At 47.1% G+C, this 21,744-nt stretch overlaps 1 protein-coding gene across 3 annotated transcripts; it reads left to right on the plus strand.

Moving 5' to 3' along the window:
• Window positions 1-479: 479 nt before the first annotated feature.
• Window positions 480-21,725, plus strand: LOC110518689 (RNA polymerase-associated protein LEO1). 3 transcript variants are annotated; one of them, XM_036981506.1, is made up of 15 exons: window positions 480-640; window positions 1,015-1,160; window positions 1,248-1,522; window positions 1,653-2,086; window positions 3,093-3,461; window positions 4,943-5,037; window positions 5,619-5,767; window positions 5,979-6,063; window positions 8,645-8,739; window positions 10,300-10,434; window positions 17,428-17,563; window positions 19,636-19,816; window positions 19,887-19,904; window positions 20,272-20,369; window positions 21,416-21,725. In XM_036981506.1, the coding sequence occupies exons 1-15, from the start codon at window positions 583-585 to the stop codon at window positions 21,530-21,532; spliced, it is 2,391 nt and encodes a 796-aa protein (XP_036837401.1). In that variant the 5' UTR covers window positions 480-582; the 3' UTR covers window positions 21,533-21,725. The 3 variants fall into 3 exon arrangements, with proteins under 3 accessions (XP_036837401.1, XP_036837403.1, XP_036837402.1); XM_036981508.1 differs by having other exon boundaries at window positions 3,093-3,455; XM_036981507.1 differs by lacking the exon at window positions 19,887-19,904 and having other exon boundaries at window positions 19,636-19,831.
• The last annotated feature ends 19 nt before the right edge of the window (window positions 21,726-21,744 follow it).

Below are 21,744 nucleotides of genomic sequence, written 5' to 3' on the forward strand. Positions count from 1 at the left end.
CTATTTTTCTTTTCGTTTGTGTTATTGACTGTACGTTTGTTGTTGTTTTTGTCGCATTGCTTTGCTTTATCTTGGCCAGGTCGCAGTTGTTAATGAGAACTTGTTCTCAACTGGCCTACCTGGTTTAAATAAAGGTGAAATAAAAATGTTTAAAATAAAATAATTCCAGGATCTTTATTGTTCAACAGGTGAGCCCCTCTCTCTACCAGATGAGAAAGGTCCTGCGCTGCGTGTCATCACCCAGCATGGATGCTCCGCACTGCTCACTCTCAGCACCCTTACAAAAAAAATACTGCAATTAGAGTGTAGTACACAGCAGTTATTCTGCAATTACTGCGTCCAAAATACCACAGTCGACTACAGATTCTGCACTTTTATAAACTGCAATATTTTATGTCAGGGTTAAATTATAAAATAACACAATGATTTCCATTAACGTATTAATCTGATGCATGTTTACGTGCACCTTATTTCACAGCGCTCATCTGCCGCCACCCGGTGGATATTCAACGCAGTTAATCGTGTCGTGCTGAACTGGGAAAACGCTCATCTGTCACTTCCGGTTCGTCTTTATCGAAAGAAATGGCGGACATGGACGAACTGTTCGGGAGTGATGGGGACAGTGACAACGAACAAAGAGGTGAAGTTAGCCATCAAAATGCTGTTCCGAAAAGTTAGCTAAACACGTCTAAAGTTACGCTAGATGAATAGCTTTATGCGGTTACAGCAAGTAAGTTAGCTAATGTGATCTAGCTAAGGCCGGTTGGCTGATGCTAGCGAAGCTAACGTTAAGTAGCTAACAAGTAGCTAACGTTAGTAAAGAGGACCTTTGAGAATATCCATCAACAACCTAACTAGAACCAAACGTAGCTAACGTTAGTATTTGTGTTTATTTCACATGCATGTACATTTCCCCTCTGCTGAAAGCTAACGTGTGTGTGTGTGTGTGTGTGTGTGTGTGTGTGTGTGTGTGTGTGTGTGTGTGTGTGTGTGTGTGTGTGTGTGTGTGTGTAGTGGTCTCAGCCGTGGCGTCTGGCTCTGGTTCAGGTTCTGAATCTGAGCCGGAGATGCCCAGGTCCCGTTCCCATAGTAACGCCTCCGGCAGCGACAGCGGGAGAGATGATGATGATGGACAAGATGGGGGAAAGCCCAACACCAAGGTGAGGTCCAGTTGTTTCAGTACATACACACACACACGGGAAACACTCTTAACCTCAATAATGACATGGTATAACTCTATGAACCAGGAGCTGTTTGGGGATGACAGTGAAGAGGAGCGCCAGAGCCGACACAGCGACAACCAATCAAACCTGTCGGAACGCTCAGGAAACCAGTCGGACGCCAGCATGCACTCGGAGCCCGAGGACAATGACCAGTCAGACGCGGAGCAGCACAGTGGGTCGGAGAGAGGGCACCTGGAGGAAGAGGAAGAAGATGGAGATCGAAGGTCAGAGGCAGGCAGTCCAGTATCGGGGGCGGGGAGCCCCAGGTCTGGGAGGGGCAGTGTTCGCTCTGAGAAGAGGTGAGGAGGAATGATTATGGATGGGTTTTATATAGGCTAGTGCTTTTTCATCTGGTATTGAAAGCACTTTTGAGTGAAAACAAATTTCATTGGAATGTACATAATTCATAATAACTTTTTTTCCTGCCAGTATCCATAGCGACCCCGGGACCCCCCACTCGGCTCCCGGCACCCCCCACTCAGCTCCCGGCACCCCCCACTCGGCTCCCGGCACCCCCCACTCGGCTCCCGGCACCCCCCACTCTGCGCCCGGCACCCCCCACTCCGCGCTTGGCACCCCCCTGTCAGACCCCGGCACCCCCCTGTCAGACCCCGGCACCCCCCTGTCAGACCCCGGCACCCCCCACTCAGGGCCCGGCACCCCCCACTCAGGGCCTGGAACCCCCCACTCAGATGGGGAGGGGTCAGGCAAGGAGAACCAATCAGATGATGAAAAGTGGGGAGTAGGGGCTAAGAGTGACCAATCAGAGGATGAGGAAGAGGAGAAGAAGCGGCACCAATCGGACGAAGAACGAGATAATTCTGATGAGGACGGGGCGGGGCACAGGAGCAGGAAGAAGTCAGGTATTGAAGAAAGTGTGTGTGTGGTCTGAAGGACCTTCCTCTAGCCACTCACTAGATCAGCCTTGGAGTGTGAAAAGAAAATTGTAGCAACCTTCAGCCACATCTGCTTTTCTCTTGTATTAATGTACTCTATCAAGCTTTATCAATATGATACTGTTGTATCACATCCTCTATGCTATTGGTTGCTGCTGTGCCCTTGAACAAGGCACTTAACCCCCCCACAGCAGCAGTTCCCTGTGAACCCAGTCTGGCAGCTCCCCTTACCACTAAAAAAAACCTCTACACAGCGCATTGTGACACTTGGCATTCAGGCCAAAGAGTTCAATCTTGGTTTCATCAAACCAGAAAATATTTTTTATCATGGTCTAAAAGTCCTTTAGGTGCCTTTTGGCAAACTCCAAGTGGGCTGTCATGTGCCTTTTACTGAGGAGTGGCTTCTGTCTGGCCATGCAGGTCACTGCTGTGGAGTTGGTTGTTTTTCTGGAAGGTTCTCCCATCTCCACAGAGGAACTCTGGAGCTCTGCCAGAGTGACCATTGGGTTCTTGGTCACCTCTCTGACCAAGGCCCTTCTCCTCCGACTGCTCAGTTTGTCCGGGCGGACAGCTCTAGGAAGAGTCTTGGTGGTTCCAAACTTCTTCCATTTAATGGAATGATGGAGGCCACTGTGTTCTTGGGGACCTTCAATGCTTCAGACATTTTTTTTGGTACCCTTCCCCAGATCTGTACCTCGATACAATCCTGTCAAAATAATTTAATCAATTTTAGAATAAGACTGTAACGTAACGAAATGTGGAAAAAGTCAAGGGGTCTGAATACATTCAGAATGCGCTGTATGTTGATGTGTCTTCTTTCAGAGGGGTTGGGTTAAAAGGGAAGTAACATTTTGATTGGACCTTGTGTGCAATTGACCAGTAAAATGATCTTTAATCTTTGTTTGAGCAATGACTGGAAGTCTACAGGAGAATTATAATAATTAAATGATGTGTGTGTGTGTGTGTGCTTCAGAGTCTGCGAAGGGCAGTGACAGCGAGGATGACTTCGTCGGACGGAAAAACAAGAAGATGGCGTCTGCCTCGGACTCTGACAGCGATGTTGGAGCCAAGAAGAAGATGGCGGCGTCTGGCTCAGACTCTGACAGCGATGTTGGAGCCAAGAAGAAGATGGCGGCGTCTGGCTCAGACTCTGACAGCGATGTTGGAGCCAAGAAGAAGATGGCGGCGGCATCTGCCTCAGACTCTGACAGCGATGTTGGAGCCAAGAAGAAGATGGCGGCGTCTGGCTCAGACTCTGACAGCGACGTTGGAGCCAAGAAGAAGATGGCGGCGTCTGGCTCAGACTCTGACAGCGATGTTGGAGCCAAGAAGAAGGGTAAAGGTAAACCTAGATCTAACTTTCCCAAAAATCCCTGGTTTTCCAGAAATCCTGGTTGGAGGATTCCGGATTTCCTGCTTATCCCCGCCTGAATCCGGGAGTCTTCCAACCGGGAATTGTGGAAAACTTGGGCGTTTAGAAAAATGCAACCCTAATCTGAAGAGTCCTATAGGAGGTCTCCTCAACGCATGCTAGGGGAGAAGATCCAAGGTTCCTCCTGGTGTAGGCTTGGCCGGTATATATCATATATACCAGGGATCATCAACTAGATTCAGCCGCTGGCTGATTAAAAAAATGTAATAAATAAAAAATATTATTCTTGAGTGGATTTTCCGGAAGGGGTCCGGAACATAATTACAAATAATTTGTAGACTGCAAATTGACCACAAAAAAAACCCAAACAGAGATAATATTTGACTAAAACAATATTATTTCAAACCTTGCTTACATTTGTATGTATAATGCATGGGAATACTTGGGAACCGATTTTCCAGAATTAAAATCACTTGGAGCTGATTTCCTGGTGTTTTTAGTCTTTTATGTTAAAACAATTGCTCAACTTAGGGAGGGAGGGAGGGGGGGGCAAATAAAAACCGTTTGGCCAGTGGGCCGCCATTTGAGGAACCCTGATATATACAGGATACCGTATCCCGGTGTATTTGGAAATAGCCACAGGATGGTTTTGCAATAACGTTGTAACTATCTCATTTATTTAATACATTTGAATATTTGTAGCTACTTTTTATGTACTGCAGTCAACTTGCAATACGCTTGGTGGTCTGCTTTGTCTCCTGTCACATTATTTTACATTCTGGAGCCTTGAGTCACTCACTGTTGTGCAGCATGAGCCAGGAGATGTAGTTACACATATTTGACAGCTAAATATCTTCTCACTATTAAGTTGACTGTCTAAAAGGTGCTAAATGCTCTGCAGTTGTGCATTTGGTTTGCTAATTTAGTAGCTAGTTATCTAGCTAAGTGGTTAGTTTCTTCCAAAATCAAGCTTTGCTTGGTAACAAGAGAATCCCCTAGTGGGTCAGGAGAATCCCCTAGTGGGTCAGGAGAATCCCCTAGTGGGTCAGGAGAATCCCCTAGTGGGTCAGGAGAATCCCCTAGCGGGTCAGGAGAACGCTATTGTCTGTTCTGCAAATAGTTTGTCAGAGAATGTTCGCAATGCGCTCGTTAGCATTTAGCTAGCATTCACTATGGGATTTCACATGTACTTATTAGCATTAGTAGCCTCCATATTGCAGAGGCTCAGTGGGGTTTGAAAAAAGCGCCCCTTGTGTTCAGTGCCGGTATTACTGAATATCCGGGGATGAAGGTATGACAGTCTGGATACCACCCAAGCCGACTCCGATGCACTTTGAGGAGGAGGCGGGGGGGGGGGGGGGGTCAGGGTATAATCCCTCCATGTTCCACTCCTACCTGTTACGGGTCAAAGGTTAGGGTTCAGGACTCCTCTCTCTCCATCTCTTCCTCAGGTAAGAAGCCAGCAGCAGACGACCTGTTTGGAGAGGCAGACGACATCTCATCAGACAGTGATGCTGAGAAACCCCCCACTCCAGGACAACCCCTGGTGAGACACACTTTACCCCCACTCCAGGACAACCCCTGGTGAGACACACTTTACCCCCCCACTCCCACTCCAGGACGACCCCTGGTGAGACACACTTTACCCCCCCCCCCCCCCCCCCCCCCACTCCAGGACAACCCCTGATGAGACATACTGTACCCCCCCCCCCCCACTCCAGGACAACCCCTGGTGAGACATACTGTACCCCCCCCCCCCCCCCCACTCCAGGACAACCCCTGGTGAGACATACTTTACCCCCCCACTCCAGGACAACCCCTGGTGAGAGACACTTTACCTCTGCATGTTACAATAACTAATAATGAAGAGTCTGTGTGTGTCTCTCTGTGTGTGCGTGTTTCTGTGTGTGTGTGTCTCTTTGTGTGTGCGTGTCTCTCTGTGTGTGTGTGTCTCTCTGTGTGTGCGTGTCTCTCTGTGTGTGCGTGTTTCTCTGTGTGCGTGTTTCTCTGTGTGCGTGTTTCTCTGTGTGCGTGTCTCTCTGTGTGCGTGTCTCTCTGTGTGTGCGTGTCTCTCTGTGTGTGCGTGTCTCTCTGTGTGTGTGTCTCTGTGCGTGTTTCTCTCCCCAGGACCAAGAGGATGGTATGGAAGGGGAGCAGGCTGAGGAGGAGCCTGTCCCAGAGACTCGTATCGAGGTGGAGATTCCTAAAGTCAGCACTGATCTAGGATCAGACCTCTACTTCGTCAAACTACCCAACTTCCTCTCTGTTGAGCCCAGGTTAGACTCACCCCAGATGGTCCCAGTTCACTTACTGACCCTCCCCCTGACCCTAGACCCTGACACCCCCCGGACCCTAACCCTGACCCCTAACTCTGACCTTCTCCTGAGCATCCCATGTTTTCAGATGTGAAGGGTCTGGATAGGTAGAAGCAGTGTCTTCTCTCTGAACTCTGTGTCTGATGTGATGTGTGTGTTCCTCTCTGTTCAGACCCTTTGACTCCCAGTACTATGAAGATGAGTTTGAGGATGAGGAGATGTTGGATGAAGAGGGACGGACCAGGCTCAAACTGAAGGTGTGTGTGTGCTCAGTTCTTGCCCTGTGTGTGTGATGTGACAGTATTGTGTGTGTTGTGATGTGACAGTTTTGTGATGTGACAGTGTTGTGTATTGATGTGACAGTGTTGGGAGTGATGTGACAGTGTTGTGTATTGATGTGACAGTGTTGTGTTTTGATGTGACAGTGTTGGGAGTGATGTGACAGTGTTGTGTTTTGATGTGACAGTGTTGGGAGTGATGTGACAGTGTTGTGTTTTGATGTGACAGTGTTGTGTTTTGATGTGACAGTGTTGTGTTTTGATGTGATAGTGTTGGGAGTGATGTGACAGTGTTGTGTTTTGATGTGACAGTGTTGTGTTTTGATGTGACAGTGTTGTGTTTTGATGTGACAGTGTTGTGTTTTGATGTGACAGTGTTGTGTTTTGATGTGATAGTGTTGGGAGTGATGTGACAGTGTTGTGTTTTGATGTGACAGTGTTGTGTTTTGATGTGACAGTGTTGTGTTTTGATGTGACAGTGTTGTGTTTTGATGTGATAGTGTTGGGAGTGATGTGACAGTGTTGTGTTTTGATGTGACAGTGTTGTGTTTTGATGTGACAGTGTTGTGTTTTGATGTGACAGTGTTGTGTTTTGATGTGACAGTGTTGTGTTTTGATGTGACAGTGTTGTGTTTTGATGTGACAGTGTTGTGTTTTGATGTGACAGTGTTGTGTTTTGATGTGATAGTGTTGTGTGTGATGTGACAGTGTTGTGTGTGTGTGTGTGATGTGACAGTGTTGTGAGTGATGTGACAGTGTTGTGTGTGTGATGTGACAGTGTTGTGTGTGTGTGATGTGATGTGACAGTGTTGTGAGTGATGTGACAGTGTTGTGTGTGATGTGACAGTGTGTGTGATGTGACAGTGTTGTGTGTGTGTGATGTGACAGTGTTGTGTGTGTGTGACAGTGTTGTGTGATGTGACCGTGTTGTGTGTGTGATGTGACAGTGATGTGGTGTGATAGTGTTGTGAGTGATGTGACAGTGTTGTGTGTGTGTGTGATGTGACAGTGTTGTGTGTGTGATGTGACAGTGTTGTGTGTGTGATGTGATAGTGTTGTGAGTGATGTGACAGTGTTGTGTGTGTGATGTGACAGTGTTGTGTGTGTGTGTGATGTGACAGTGTTGTGAGTGATGTGATGTGACAGTGTTGTGTGTGTGATGTGACAGTGTTGTGTGTGTGATGTGATAGTGTTGTGAGTGATGTGACAGTGTTGTGTGTGTGTGATGTGACAGTGATGTGACAGTGTTGTGTGTGTGATGTGTTGTGTGTGTGTGTGATGTGACAGTGTTGTGATGTGACAGTGTTGTGTGTGTGTGATGTGACAGTGTTGTGTGTGTGTGATGTGACAGTGTTGTGTGTGATGTGACAGTGTTGTGTGTGATGTGACAGTGTTGTGTGTGATGTGACAGTGTTGTGTGTGATGGGACAGTGTTGTGTGTGTGTGTGATGTGACCGTGTTCTGTGTGATGTAACAGTGTTGTGTGTGATGGGACGGTGTTGTGATGTGACGGTGTTGTGTGTGTGATGTGACAGTGTTGTGTGTGTGATGTGACAGTGTTGTGTGTGTGATGTGACAGTGTTGTGTGTGATGTGACAGTGTTGTGTGTGATGTGACAGTGTTGTGTGTGATGGGACAGTGTTGTGTGTGTGTGTGATGGGACAGTGTTGTGTGTGTGATGTGACCGTGTTCTGTGTGATGTGACAGTGTTGTGTGTGATGTGACGGTGTTGTGTGTGTGATGTGACAGTGTTGTGTGTGATGTGACGGTGTTGTGTGTGTGTGATGGGACGGTGTTGTGTGTGTGATGGGACGGTGTTTTGTGTGTGATGGGACGGTGTTGTGTGTGATGGGACGGTGTTGTGTGTGATGGGACGGTGTTGTGTGTGATGGGACGGTGTTGTGTGTGTGATGGGACGGTGTTGTGTGTGATGGGACGGTGTTGTGTGTGATGGGACGGTGTTGTGTGTGATGGGACGGTGTTGTGTGTGATGGGGCGGTGTTGTGTGTGATGGGACGGTGTTGTGTGTGATGGGACGGTGTTGTGTGTGATGGGACGGTGATGTTTGTGATGGGACGGTGACGTGTTCTGAGTGATGTAACAGTGTTCTGAGTGATGTAACAGTGTTCTGTGTGATGTAACAGTGCTCTGTGTGATGTAACAGTGTTGTGATGTAACAGTGCTCTGTGTGATGTAACAGTGCTCTGTGTGATGTAACAGTGTTGTGATGTAACAGTGTTGTGATGGAACAGTGATATGTGTGATGGGACTGTGATGTGACAGTGTTCTGTGTGATGTGACAGTGTTCTGTGTGATGTAACAGTGTTCTGTGTGATGTAACAGTGTTCTGTGTGATGTAACAGTGTTCTGTGTGATGTAACAGTGTTCTGTGTGATGTAACAGTGCTCTGTGTGATGTAACAGTGCTCTGTGTGATGTAACAGTGTTGTGATGGAACAGTGATATGTGTGATGGTACTGTGATGTGACAGTGTTCTGTGTGATGTAACAGTGTTCTGTGTGATGTAACAGTGTTGTGATGTAACAGTGCTCTGTGTTCAGGTTGAGAATACTATCCGGTGGAGAGCCAAGAAAGACGAGGAGGGGAACGAGAGCAGAGAGAGTAACGCCCGCATCGTCAAGTGGTCTGACGGCAGGTCAGCGCGCGCGCACACGCACACACGCACACACACACGCACACACACACACAAGACCCTCAGAGGGCTAGATGAAGAGGAGTAACGCTGGGACAGCTGATGAAGAGGAGTAACGCTGGGACAGCTGATGAAGAGGAGTAACGCTGGGACTCCTGATGAAGAGGAGTAACGCTGGGACTCCTGATGAAGAGGAGTAACGCTGGGACTCCTGATGAAGAGGAGTAACGCTGGGACTCCTGATGAAGAGGAATAACGCTGGGACAGCTGATGAAGAGGAGTAACGCTGGGACAGCTGATGAAGAGGAGTAACGCTGGGACAGCTGATGAAGAGGAGTAACGCTGGGACTCCTGATGAAGAGGAGTAACGCTGGGACTCCTGATGAAGAGGAGTAACGCTGGGACAGCTGATGAAGAGGAGTAACGCTGGGACAGCTGATGAAGAGGAGTAACGCTGGGACAGCTGATGAAGAGGAGTAACGCTGGGACTCCTGATGAAGAGGAGTAACGCTGGGACTCCTGATGAAGAGGAGTAACGCTGGGACAGCTGATGAAGAGGAGTAACGCTGGGACAGCTGATGAAGAGGAGAAACGCTGGGACTCCTGATGAAGAGGAGTAACGCTGGGACTCCTGATGAAGAGGAGTAACGCTGGGACTCCTGATGAAGAGGAGTAACGCTGGGACTCCTGATGAAGAGGAGTAACGCTGGGACTCCTGATGAAGAGGAGTAACGCTGGGACAGCTGATGAAGAGGAGTAACGCTGGGACAGCTGATGAAGAGGAGTAACGCTGGGACAGCTGATGAAGAGGAGTAACGCTGGGACAGCTGATGAAGAGGAGTAACGCTGGGACAGCTGATGAAGAGGAGTAACGCTGGGACAGCTGATGAAGAGGAGTAACGCTGGGACAGCTGATGAAGAGGAGTAACGCTGAGACTCCTGATGAAGAGGAGTAACGCTGGGACAGCTGATGAAGAGGAGTAACGCTGGGACAGCTGATGAAGAGGAGTAACGCTGGGACAGCTGATGAAGAGGAGTAACGCTGGGACAGCTGATGAAGAGGAGTAACGCTGGGACAGCTGATGAAGAGGAGTAACGCTGGACAGCTGATGAAGAGGAGTAACGCTGGGACTCCTGATGAAGAGGAGTAACGCTGGGACTCCTGATGAAGAGGAGTAACGCTGGGACTCCTGATGAAGAGGAGTAACGCTGGGACTCCTGATGAAGAGGAGTAACGCTGGGACTCCTGATGAAGAGGAGTAACGCTGGGACAGCTGATGAAGAGGAGTAACGCTGGGACAGCTGATGAAGAGGAGTAACGCTGGGACAGCTGATGAAGAGGAGTAACGCTGGGACAGCTGATGAAGAGGAGTAACGCTGAGACTCCTGATGAAGAGGAGTAACGCTGGGACTCCTGATGATTGTGTTTGAATAATTAATACATTGATTTAACAATGGGGAAATGTGTGTTTACGTGTGTATGTATCTGTGGATGTGTTCTGTCTTCACAGCATGTCTCTCCACCTGGGTAACGAAGGTGTTTGATGTGTTCTGTCTCCACAGCATGTCTCTCCACCTGGGCAACGAGGTGTTTGATGTGTATAAAGCTCCTCTCCAAGGAGACCACAACCACCTGTTCATCAGACAAGGAACTGGACTACAGGGACAGGCTGTGTTCAAGACCAAACTCACCTTCAGGTAACACTGTCTATACACACACACACACACACACACACACACTGTATGTAGGCATACACACACCTTGCTCTTTGTCTGAACCCCAACCCAAAGCTCTGAAAGACGTCATGCACCGAATACAGGAACACGTTCCGTCCAGATGGTATAGTGAACAACAACACAGTATCTAAGCTGAGCTCCCTCCAGATGGTATAGTGAACAACAACACAGTATCTAAGCTGAGCTCCGTCCAGATGGAATAGTGAACAACAACACAGTATCTAAGCTGAGCTCCCTCCAGATGGAATAGTGAACAACAACACAGTATCTAAGCTGAGCTCCCTCCAGATGGAATAGTGAACAACAACACAGTATCTAAGCTGAGCTCCCTCCAGATGGAATAGTGGACAACAACACAGTATCTAAGCTGAGCTCCCTCCAGATGGAATAGTGAACAACAACACAGTATCTAAGCTGAGCTCCGTCCAGATGGAATAGTGGACAACAACACAGTATCTAAGCTGAGCTCCGTCCAGATGAGTGAACAACAACACAGTATCTAAGCTGAGCTGAGCTCCCTCCAGATGGTATAGTGAACAACAACACAGTATCTAAGCTGAGCTGAGCTCCCTCCAGATGGAATAGTGAACAACAACACAGTATCTAAGCTGAGCTGAGCTCCCTCCAGATGGTATAGTGAACAACAACACAGTATCTAAGCTGAGCTGAGCTCCCTCCAGATGGAATAGTGAACAACAACACAGTATCTAAGCTGAGCTGAGCTCCCTCCAGATGGAATAGTGAACAACAACACAGTATCTAAGCTGAGCTGAGCTCCCTCCAGATGGAATAGTGAACAACAACACAGTATCTAAGCTGAGCTCCCTCCAGATGGAATAGTGAACAACAACACAGTATCTAAGCTGAGCTCCCTCCAGATGGAATAGTGGACAACAACACAGTATCTAAGCTGAGCTCCCTCCAGATAGAATAGTGAACAACAACACAGTATCTAAGCTGAGCTCCGTCCAGATAGAATAGTGAACAACAACACAGTATCTAAGCTGAGCTCCGTCCAGATGGAATAGTGAACAACACAGTATCTAAGCTGAGCTCCGTCCAGATGGAATAGTGAACAACAACACAGTATCTAAGCTGAGCTCCCTCCAGATGGAATAGTGAACAACAACACAGTATCTAAGCTGAGCTCCCTCCAGATGGAATAGTGGACAACAACACAGTATCTAAGCTGAGCTCCCTCCAGATGGTATAGTGGACAACAACACAGTATCTAAGCTGAGCTCCGTCCAGATGGAATAGTGGACAACAACACAGTATCTAAGCTGAGCTCCCTCCAGATGGAATAGTGGACAACAACACAGTATCTAAGCTGAGCTCCGTCCAGATGGAATAGTGGACAACAACACAGTATCTAAGCTGAGCTCCCTCCAGATGGTATAGTGAACAACAACACAGTATCTAAGCTGAGCTCCCTCCAGATGGAATAGTGAACAACAACACAGTATCTAAGCTGAGCTCCCTCCAGATGGAATAGTGGACAACAACACAGTATCTAAGCTGAGCTGAGCTCCCTCCAGATGGAATAGTGAACAACAACACAGTATCTAAGCTGAGCTCCCTCCAGATGGAATAGTGAACAACAACACAGTATCTAAGCTGAGCTGAGCTCCCTCCAGATGGTATAGTGAACAACAACACAGTATCTAAGCTGAGCTCCCTCCAGATGGAATAGTGGACAACAACACAGTATCTAAGCTGAGCTGAGCTCCCTCCAGATGGAATAGTGAACAACAACACAGTATCTAAGCTGAGCTGAGCTCCCTCCAGATGGAATAGTGAACAACAACACAGTATCTAAGCTGAGCTCCCTCCAGATGGTATAGTGAACAACAACACAGTATCTAAGCTGAGCTGAGCTCCCTCCAGATGGAATAGTGGACAACAACACAGTATCTAAGCTGAGCTGAGCTCCCTCCAGATGGTATAGTGAACAACAACACAGTATCTAAGCTGAGCTCCCTCCAGATGGAATAGTGAACAACAACACAGTATCTAAGCTGAGCTCCCTCCAGATGGAATAGTGAACAACAACACAGTATCTAAGCTGAGCTGAGCTCCCTCCAGATGGTATAGTGAACAACAACACAGTATCTAAGCTGAGCTCCCTCCAGATGGAATAGTGAACAACAACACAGTATCTAAGCTGAGCTCCCTCCAGATGGAATAGTGGACAACAACACAGTATCTAAGCTGAGCTCCCTCCAGATGGAATAGTGAACAACACAGTATCTAAGCTGAGCTCCCTCCAGATGGTATAGTGAACAACAACACAGTATCTAAGCTGAGCTCCCTCCAGATGGAATAGTGAACAACAACACAGTATCTAAGCTGAGCTGAGCTCCCTCCAGATGGAATAGTGGACAACAACACAGTATCTAAGCTGAGCTGAGCTCCCTCCAGATGGAATAGTGGACAACAACACAGTATCTAAGCTGAGCTCCGTCCAGATGGAATAGTGAACAACACAGTATCTAAGCTGAGCTCCCTCCAGATGGAATAGTGAACAACAACACAGTATCTAAGCTGAGCTCCCTCCAGATGGAATAGTGAACAACAACACAGTATCTAAGCTGAGCTCCCTCCAGATGGTATAGTGAACAACAACACAGTATCTAAGCTGAGCTCCGTCCAGATGGAATAGTGAACAACAACACAGTATCTAAGCTGAGCTCCCTCCAGATGGAATAGTGAACAACAACACAGTATCTAAGCTGAGCTCCCTCCAGACGGAATATTGAACAACAACACAGTATCTAAGCTGAGCTCCCTCCAGATGGAATAGTGAACAACAGCACAGTATCTAAGCTGAGCTCCGTCCAGATGGTATAGTGAACAACAACACAGTATCTAAGCTGAGCTCCGTCCAGATAGAATAGTGAACAACAACACAGTATCTAAGCTGAGCTCCGTCCAGATGGAATAGTGAACAACAACACAGTATCTAAGCTGAGCTCCCTCCAGATGGTATAGTGAACAACAACACAGTATCTAAGCTGAGCTCCGTCCAGATAGAATAGTGAACAACAACACAGTATCTAAGCTGAGCTGAGCTCCAGATGGAATAGTGGACAACACAGTATCTAAGCTGAGCTGAGCTCCAGATGGAATAGTGGACAACAACACAGTATCTAAGCTGAGCTCCGTCCAGATAGAATAGTGAACAACAACACAGTATCTAAGCTGAGCTCCCTCCAGATGGAATAGTGGACAACAACACAGTATCTAAGCTGAGCTCCGTCCAGATGGAATAGTGAACAACAACACAGTATCTAAGCTGAGCTCCGTCCAGATGGAATAGTGGACAACACAGTATCTAAGCTGAGCTCCGTCCAGATGGAATAGTGGACAACACAGTATCTAAGCTGAGCTCCGTCCAGATGGAATAGTGGACAACACAGTATCTAAGCTGAGCTCCGTCCAGATGGTATAGTGAACAACAACACAGTATCTGAGCTGAGCTCCGTCCAGATGGAATAGTGGACAACACAGTATCTAAGCTGAGCTCCGTCCAGATGGTATAGTGAACAACAACACAGTATCTAAGCTGAGCTCCGTCCAGATGGAATAGTGAACAACAACACAGTATCTAAGCTGAGCTCCGTCCAGATGGAATAGTGGACAACACAGTATCTAAGCTGAGCTCCGTCCAGATGGAATAGTGGACAACACAGTATCTAAGCTGAGCTCCGTCCAGATGGAATAGTGGACAACAACACAGTATCTAAGCTGAGCTGAGCTCCGTCCAGATGGAATAGTGAACAACAACACAGTATCTAAGCTGAGCTCCCTCCAGATGGTATAGTGAACAACAACACAGTATCTAAGCTGAGCTCCGTCCAGATAGAATAGTGAACAACAACACAGTATCTAAGCTGAGCTGAGCTCCAGATGGAATAGTGGACAACACAGTATCTAAGCTGAGCTGAGCTCCAGATGGAATAGTGGACAACACAGTATCTAAGCTGAGCTCCGTCCAGATAGAATAGTGAACAACAACACAGTATCTAAGCTGAGCTCCGTCCAGATGGTATAGTGAACAACAACACAGTATCTAAGCTGAGCTCCGTCCAGATGGTATAGTGGACAACAACACAGTATCTAAGCTGAGCTCCGTCCAGATGGAATAGTGAACAACAACACAGTATCTAAGCTGAGCTCCGTCCAGATGGAATAGTGAACAACAACACAGTATCTAAGCTGAGCTCCGTCCAGATGGAATAGTGAACAACAACACAGTATCTAAGCTGAGCTCCCTCCAGATGGAATAGTGAACAACAACACAGTATCTAAGCTGAGCTCCGTCCAGATGGAATAGTGGACAACAACACAGTATCTAAGCTGAGCTCCGTCCAGATAGAATAGTGAACAACAACACAGTATCTAAGCTGAGCTCCGTCCAGATAGAATAGTGGACAACAACACAGTATCTAAGCTGAGCTCCCTCCAGATGGAATAGTGAACAACAACACAGTATCTAAGCTGAGCTCCGTCCAGATGGAATAGTGGACAACAACACAGTATCTAAGCTGAGCTCCGTCCAGATAGAATAGTGAACAACAACACAGTATCTAAGCTGAGCTCCGTCCAGATGGAATAGTGGACAACAACACAGTATCTAAGCTGAGCTCCGTCCAGATGGAATAGTGAACAACAACACAGTATCTAAGCTGAGCTCCGTCCAGATAGAATAGTGGACAACAACACAGTATCTAAGCTGAGCTCCGTCCAGATGGAATAGTGGACAACAACACAGTATCTAAGCTGAGCTCCGTCCAGATGGAATAGTGAACAACAACACAGTATCTAAGCTGAGCTCCGTCCAGATGGAATAGTGAACAACACAGTATCTAAGCTGAGCTCCGTCCAGATGTAATAGTGAACAACAACACAGTATCTAAGCTGAGCTCCGTCCAGATGGAATAGTGAACAACAACACAGTATCTAAGCTGAGCTGAGCTCCGTCCAGATGGAATAGTGAACAACAACACAGTATCTAAGCTGAGCTGAGCTCCGTCCAGATGGTATAGTGGACAACAACACAGTATCTAAGCTGAGCTCCGTCCAGATGGAATAGTGAACAACAACACAGTATCTAAGCTGAGCTGAGCTCCGTCCAGATGGAATAGTGAACAACAACACAGTATCTAAGCTGAGCTCCGTCCAGATGGAATAGTGAACAACAACACAGTATCTAAGCTGAGCTGAGCTCCGTCCAGATGGAATAGTGAACAACAACACAGTATCTAAGCTGAGCTGAGCTCCGTCCAGATGGTATAGTGGACAACAACACAGTATCTAAGCTGAGCTCCCTCCAGATGGAATAGTGAACAACAACACAGTATCTAAGCTGAGCTCCCTCCAGATGGAATAGTGGACAACAACACAGTATCTAAGCTGAGCTCCCTCCAGATAGAATAGTGAACAACAACACAGTATCTAAGCTGAGCTCCCTCCAGATGGAATAGTGAACAACAACACAGTATCTAAGCTGAGCTGAGCTCCGTCCAGATGGTATAGTGAACAACAACACAGTATCTAAGCTGAGCTGAGCTCCGTCCAGATGGAATAGTGAACAACAACACAGTATCTAAGCTGAGCTCCCTCCAGATGGAATAGTGAACAACAACACAGTATCTAAGCTGAGCTCCCTCCAGATGGAATAGTGAACAACAACACAGTATCTAAGCTGAGCTCCGTCCAGATGGAATAGTGAACAACAACACAGTATCTAAGCTGAGCTGAGCTCCCTCCAGATGGTATAGTGAACAACAACACAGTATCTAAGCTGAGCTCCGTCCAGATGGAATAGTGGACAACAACACAGTATCTAAGCTGAGCTCCGTCCAGATGGAATAGTGGACAACAACACAGTATCTAAGCTGAGCTCCCTCCAGATGGAATAGTGGACAACAACACAGTATCTAAGCTGAGCTCCCTCCAGATGGAATAGTGAACAACAACACAGTATCTAAGCTGAGCTCCGTCCAGATGGAATAGTGGACAACAACACAGTACCTAAGCTGAGCTCCGTCCAGATGGTATAGTGAACAACAACACAGTACCTAAGCTGAGCTCCGTCCAGATGGTATAGTGAACAACAACACAGTACCTAAGCTGAGCTCCCTCCAGATGGAATAGTGAGGGGACTTGTTTTGGTACAGTATTACAATAGAAGGGGACTTGTTTTGGTACAGTATTACAATAGAAGGGGACTTGTTTTGGTACAGTATTACAATAGAAGGGGACTTGTTTTGGTACAGTATTACAATAGAAGGGGACTTGTTTTGGTACAGTATTACAATATAAGGGGACTTGTTTTGGTACAGTATTACAATATAATGGGACTTGTTTTGGTACAGTATTGGAATGGAACGGGACTTGTTTTGGTACAGTATTACAATAGAAGGGGACTTGTTTTGGTACAGTATTACAATAGAAGGGGACTTGTTTTGGTACAGTATTGGAATGGAACGGGACTTGTTTTGGTACAGTATTACAATAGAAGGGGACTTGTTTTGGTACAGTATTACAATAGAAGGGGACTTGTTTTGGTACAGTATTAGAATGGGACTTGTTTTGGTACAGTATTGGAATGGAACGGGACTTGTTTTGGTACAGTATTACAATAGAAGGGGACTTGTTTTGGTACAGTATTAGAAGGGGACTTGTTTTGGTACAGTATTACAATAGAAGGGGACTTGTTTTGGTACAGTATTGGAATGGAACGGGACTTGTTTTGGTACAGTATTACAATAGAAAGGGACTTGTTTTGGTACAGTATTACAATAGAAGGGGACTTGTTTTGGTACAGTATTAGAAGGGGACTTGTTTTGGTTCAGTATTATGAGACGCTGTTCCTCTTTCAGTTTAAAGGAACAAACATGAATGTCTGATTTGAGATATAAAGCTGTTTATTGTGTGTTTTCTCTCCAGACCCCACTCCACAGACAGTGCCACCCACAGGAAGATGACCCTCTCTCTGGCTGACCGCTGCTCGAAGACCCAGAAGATCAGAATACTGCCCATGGCTGGACGAGACCCCGAGTCTCAACGCAACGAGATGATCAAGGTAACACACGCTGGACGGTGTCATCTCATATAGGATGTCATGTAATAAAGGTTATGAGATGTGTGGCGTAATGTTAGCAGAACTACACTCAGCAAAAATATGAACGCAAAAAAATGGAACGATTTTAAAAGATTTTACTGAGTTTACATTTCATATAAGTAAATCAGTCAATTGAAATAAATGCATTAGGCCCTAATCTATGGATTTCACATGACTGGGACTACAGATATGCATCTGTTGGTCACAGAACCCGTAGATAAAGAGAACCAGTCAGTATCTGGTGTGACCACCATTTGCCTCATGCAGCGCGACACATCTCCTTCACATAGGGTTGATCAGGCTGTTGATTGTGGCCTGTGGAATGTTGTCCCACTCCTCTTCAATGGCTGTGTGAAGTTGCTGGAAATGGGCTGGGAACTAGGAACACGCTGTCGTACATGTCGATCCAGAGCATCCCAAACATGCTCAATGGGTTACATATCTGGTGAGTATACAGGCCATGGAAGAACTGGGACATTTTCAGCTTCCAGGAATTGTGTACAGATCCTTGCGACATGGGGCCGTGCATTATCATGCTGAAACATGAGGTGATGAACGGCACGACAATGAACCTCAGGATCTCGTCACGGTATCTCTGTGCATTCAAATTTCCATTGATTTAAAATGCAATCGTGTTCGTTGTTCATAGTTTATGCTTGCCCCATACCATCACGGTGTGTGTCCTCTGTTCACAACGTTGACATCAGCAAACTGCTGGCCCACACAACACCATACACGCTGTCTGCCATCTGCCTGGTACAGCTGAAACTCCTGTTTGCCATCTGCCTGGTGCAGTTGAAACTCCTGTTTGCCATCTGCCTGGTACAGTTGAAACTTCTCCTGTGTGCCATCTGCCTGGTACAGTTGAAACTTCTCCTGTGTGCCATCTGCCTGGTACAGTTGAAACTTCTCCTGTGTGCCATCTGCCTGGTACAGTTGAAACTTCTCCTGTGTGCCATCTGCCTGGTACAGTTGAAACTTCTCCTGTGTGCCATCTGCCTGGTACAGTTGAAACTTCTCCTGTGTGCCATCTGCCTGGTACAGTTGAAACTTCTCCTGTGTGCCATCTGCCTGGTACAGTTGAAACTCCTGTGTGCCATCTGCCTGGTACAGTTGAAACTCCTGTGTGCCATCTGCCTGGTACAGTTGAAACTCCTGTGTGCCATCTGCCTGGTACAGTTGAAACTCCTGTGTGCCAGTGGCCGTCGAAGGGGAGCATTCGTCCACTGAAGTTGGTTACAACTGAACTGCAGTCAAGTCAAGACCCCGGTGAGGATGACGAACACTCAGATGAGCTTCCCCGAGACGGTTTCTGACCGTTTGTACAGAACTGTTGTGCAAACCCACAGTTTCAACAGTTTGTCTGGGTGGCAGGTTTCAGACGATCCCGCAGGTGAAGAAGTCGGATGTGAAGGTCCTGGGGCTGGTGCGGTTGTAAGGCCGGTTGGACGTACTGCCAAATTCTCTAAGACGATGTTACTGAGGTGCTTTATGGTAGAGAAATGAACATCAAATTCTCAGGACATTCCTGCAGTCAGCATGCCAATTGCCCGATCCCTCAAAACTTGAGACATCTGTGACATTGTATTATGTGACAAAACTGCACATTTTAGAGTGGCCTTTTATTGTCCCCCAGCAGAAGGTGCACCTGTGTAATTATCATGCTGTTTAATCAGCTTCTTGATATGCCACACCTGTCAGGTGGATGGATTATCTTGGCAAAAGATAAATTCTCACTAACATGGATGTAAATACATTTGTGGACAACATTTGAGAGAAATAAGCGTTTTGTGAATATGTGAACATTTCTTGAATCATTTATATCATCAGCTCATTAGAAACATGGGACCAACACTTTACATGTTGAGGTTTATATTTTTGTTCAGTGTAATAACTACAGTCTGGAGACGAGACAGACTTTCTGTTGTTTCTAGAAGCACCGACTGGGCTTCTGTTGCTGATTACAGTCTCCTATATTTTCTCAGAACATTTCAAATAGACAGGACGACACCTTATCTCTTTCCCCCCTACAGAAAGAGGAGGAGCGCCTGCGTGCGTCTATCCGTCGTGAGGGACAACAGCGGCGGATGAGAGAGAAGCAGCACCAACGAGGGCTGAGCGCCGGTTACCTGGAGCCCGATCGCTATGACGACGATGAGGAGGGGGACGAGTCGGTCAGCCTGGCCGCCATCAAGAGCAAATACAAGGGAGGAGGAGGGGGGCTGAGGGGTGAGGACACACACACCATATCTAAACAGAGACATCCAGATCAAATACAAGGGAGGAGGAGGAGGGCTGAGGGGTGAGGACACACACACCATATCTAAACAGAGACATCCAGATCATATACAAGGGAGGAGGAGGGGGGCTGAGGGGTGAGGACACACACACCATATCTAAACAGAGACATCAGATCAAATACAAGGGAGGAGGAGGAGGAGGAGGGCTGAGGGGTGAGGACACACACACCATATCTAAACAGAGACATCCAGATCATATACAAGGGAGGAGGAGGGGGGCTGAGGGGTGAGGAGACAGTGAAAGTGTTTGTATTTGCTCATTTTAATGCGTTCTCTCCCCTTCCTCTCTTCTGTCCCTTCCCTCTCCTCCGTCCCCCTCCTCTCCTCCGTCCCCCTCCTCTCCTCCGTCCCTCTCCTCTCTCCATATAGAGGAGCGTGCTCGGATCTACTCGTCTGACAGTGATGAGGGTTCTGATGATGATAAAGCCCAGAGACTGCTCAAGGCCAAGAAACTAGACTCTGACGAGGTGAGACACACACACAGGTGTTAGTACAGTGAGAGAATGGAGAGATGACAGAGGGTGCAGTCCTATGATCTACCAGCAGGAGACATTGTGAATCACTACATATAGGAACCTAGTTCAGCTAACAAAGCACTTTGAGGCAGATCTGAAGTGAGTCAAATCACATTTTTCCTGTCTCTCTCCCCCCTCTTTGTTTTCTCCCCCCTCTTTGTTTTCTCCCCCCTCTTTGTTTTCTCCCCCTCTTTGTTTTCTCCCCCCTCTTTGTTTTCTCCCCCTCTTTGTTTTCTCCCCCCTCTTTGTTTTCTCCCCCCTCTTTGTTTTCTCCCCCCTCTTTCTCTCTCCCCCTTCTTTGTTTTCTCCCCCTCTTTCTCTCTCCCCTCTTTGTTTTCTCCCCCCTCTTTCTCTCTCCCCCCTCTTTGTTTTCTCCCCCCTCTTTGTTTTCTCCCCCCTCTTTGTTTTCTCCCCCCTCTTTGTTTTCTCCCCCCTCTTTGTTTTCTCCCCCCTCTTTGTTTTCTCCCCCCTCTTTGTTTTCTCCCCCTCTTTGTTTTCTCCCCCTCTTTGTTTTCTCCCCCCTCTTTCTCTCTCCCCTCTTTGTTTTCTCCCCCCTCTTTCTCTCTCCCCCCTCTTTGTTTTCTCCCCCCTCTTTGTTTTCTCCCCCTCTTTGTTTTCTCCCCCCTCTTTGTTTTCTCCCCCCTCTTTGTTTTCTCCCCCCTCTTTGTTTTCTCCCCCCTCTTTGTTTTCTCCCCCCTCTTTGTTTTCTCCCCCCTCTTTGTTTTCTCCCCCCTCTTTCTCTCTCCCCCCTCTTTGTTTTCTCCCCCCTCTTTCTCTCTACCCTCTTTGTTTTCTCTCCCCTCTTTGTTTTCTCCCCCCTCTTTGTTTTCTCCCCCCTCTTTCTCTCTCCCCTCTTTCTCTCTCCCCTCTTTGTTTTCTCCCCCCTCTTTGTTTTCTCCCCCCTCTTTGTTTTCTCCCCCTCTTTGTTTTCTCCCCCCTCTTTCTCTCTCCCCCTCTTTGTTTTCTCCCCCCTCTTTCTCTCTACCCCCTCTTTGTAGGAAGGGGAGAGTTCAGGGAAGAGGAAGGCTGAGGAGGATGAGGAGGAGGAGGTGGAACCCAAGAAGGCAAAGAAATACGTCATCAGCGACGAAGAGGAGGAGGAAGATGATGAATGATGTCATGTTGTTGATCATACCACTGTATTATCAGTGTGTTGTTATATCCAGTGCGTTGCGATGTAGACCTAAACGTTTCATTTGTAGTTTGTATATTTTCTAATGATGCCTGTGTGTGAGTGAGAGAGAGAGAGCTCTGTACAGCTGTAGGAATAAAGACCAGATGAACTAAGTGTTTATCTCAATGACCAAACCTCAGTCTCTTTGTTATG

The sequence above is a fragment of the Oncorhynchus mykiss genome, chromosome 6 (genome assembly GCF_013265735.2).
Source record: "Oncorhynchus mykiss isolate Arlee chromosome 6, USDA_OmykA_1.1, whole genome shotgun sequence".
Classification (NCBI taxonomy): domain Eukaryota; kingdom Metazoa; phylum Chordata; class Actinopteri; order Salmoniformes; family Salmonidae; genus Oncorhynchus; species Oncorhynchus mykiss.

Excerpts from the sequence above, each read along its gene's own strand:
- LOC110518689 (XM_036981506.1), top strand. The coding sequence starts at position 583 with ATGGCGGACATGGACGAACTGTTCGGGAGTGATGGGGACAGTGACAAC. Across the intron at positions 641-1,014 it reads CAGTGACAACGAACAAAGAG|TGGTCTCAGCCGTGGCGTCT; the intron begins GTGAAGTTAGCC and ends GTGTGTGTGTAG. Across the intron at positions 20,370-21,415 it reads AGAAACTAGACTCTGACGAG|GAAGGGGAGAGTTCAGGGAA; the intron begins GTGAGACACACA and ends CCCTCTTTGTAG.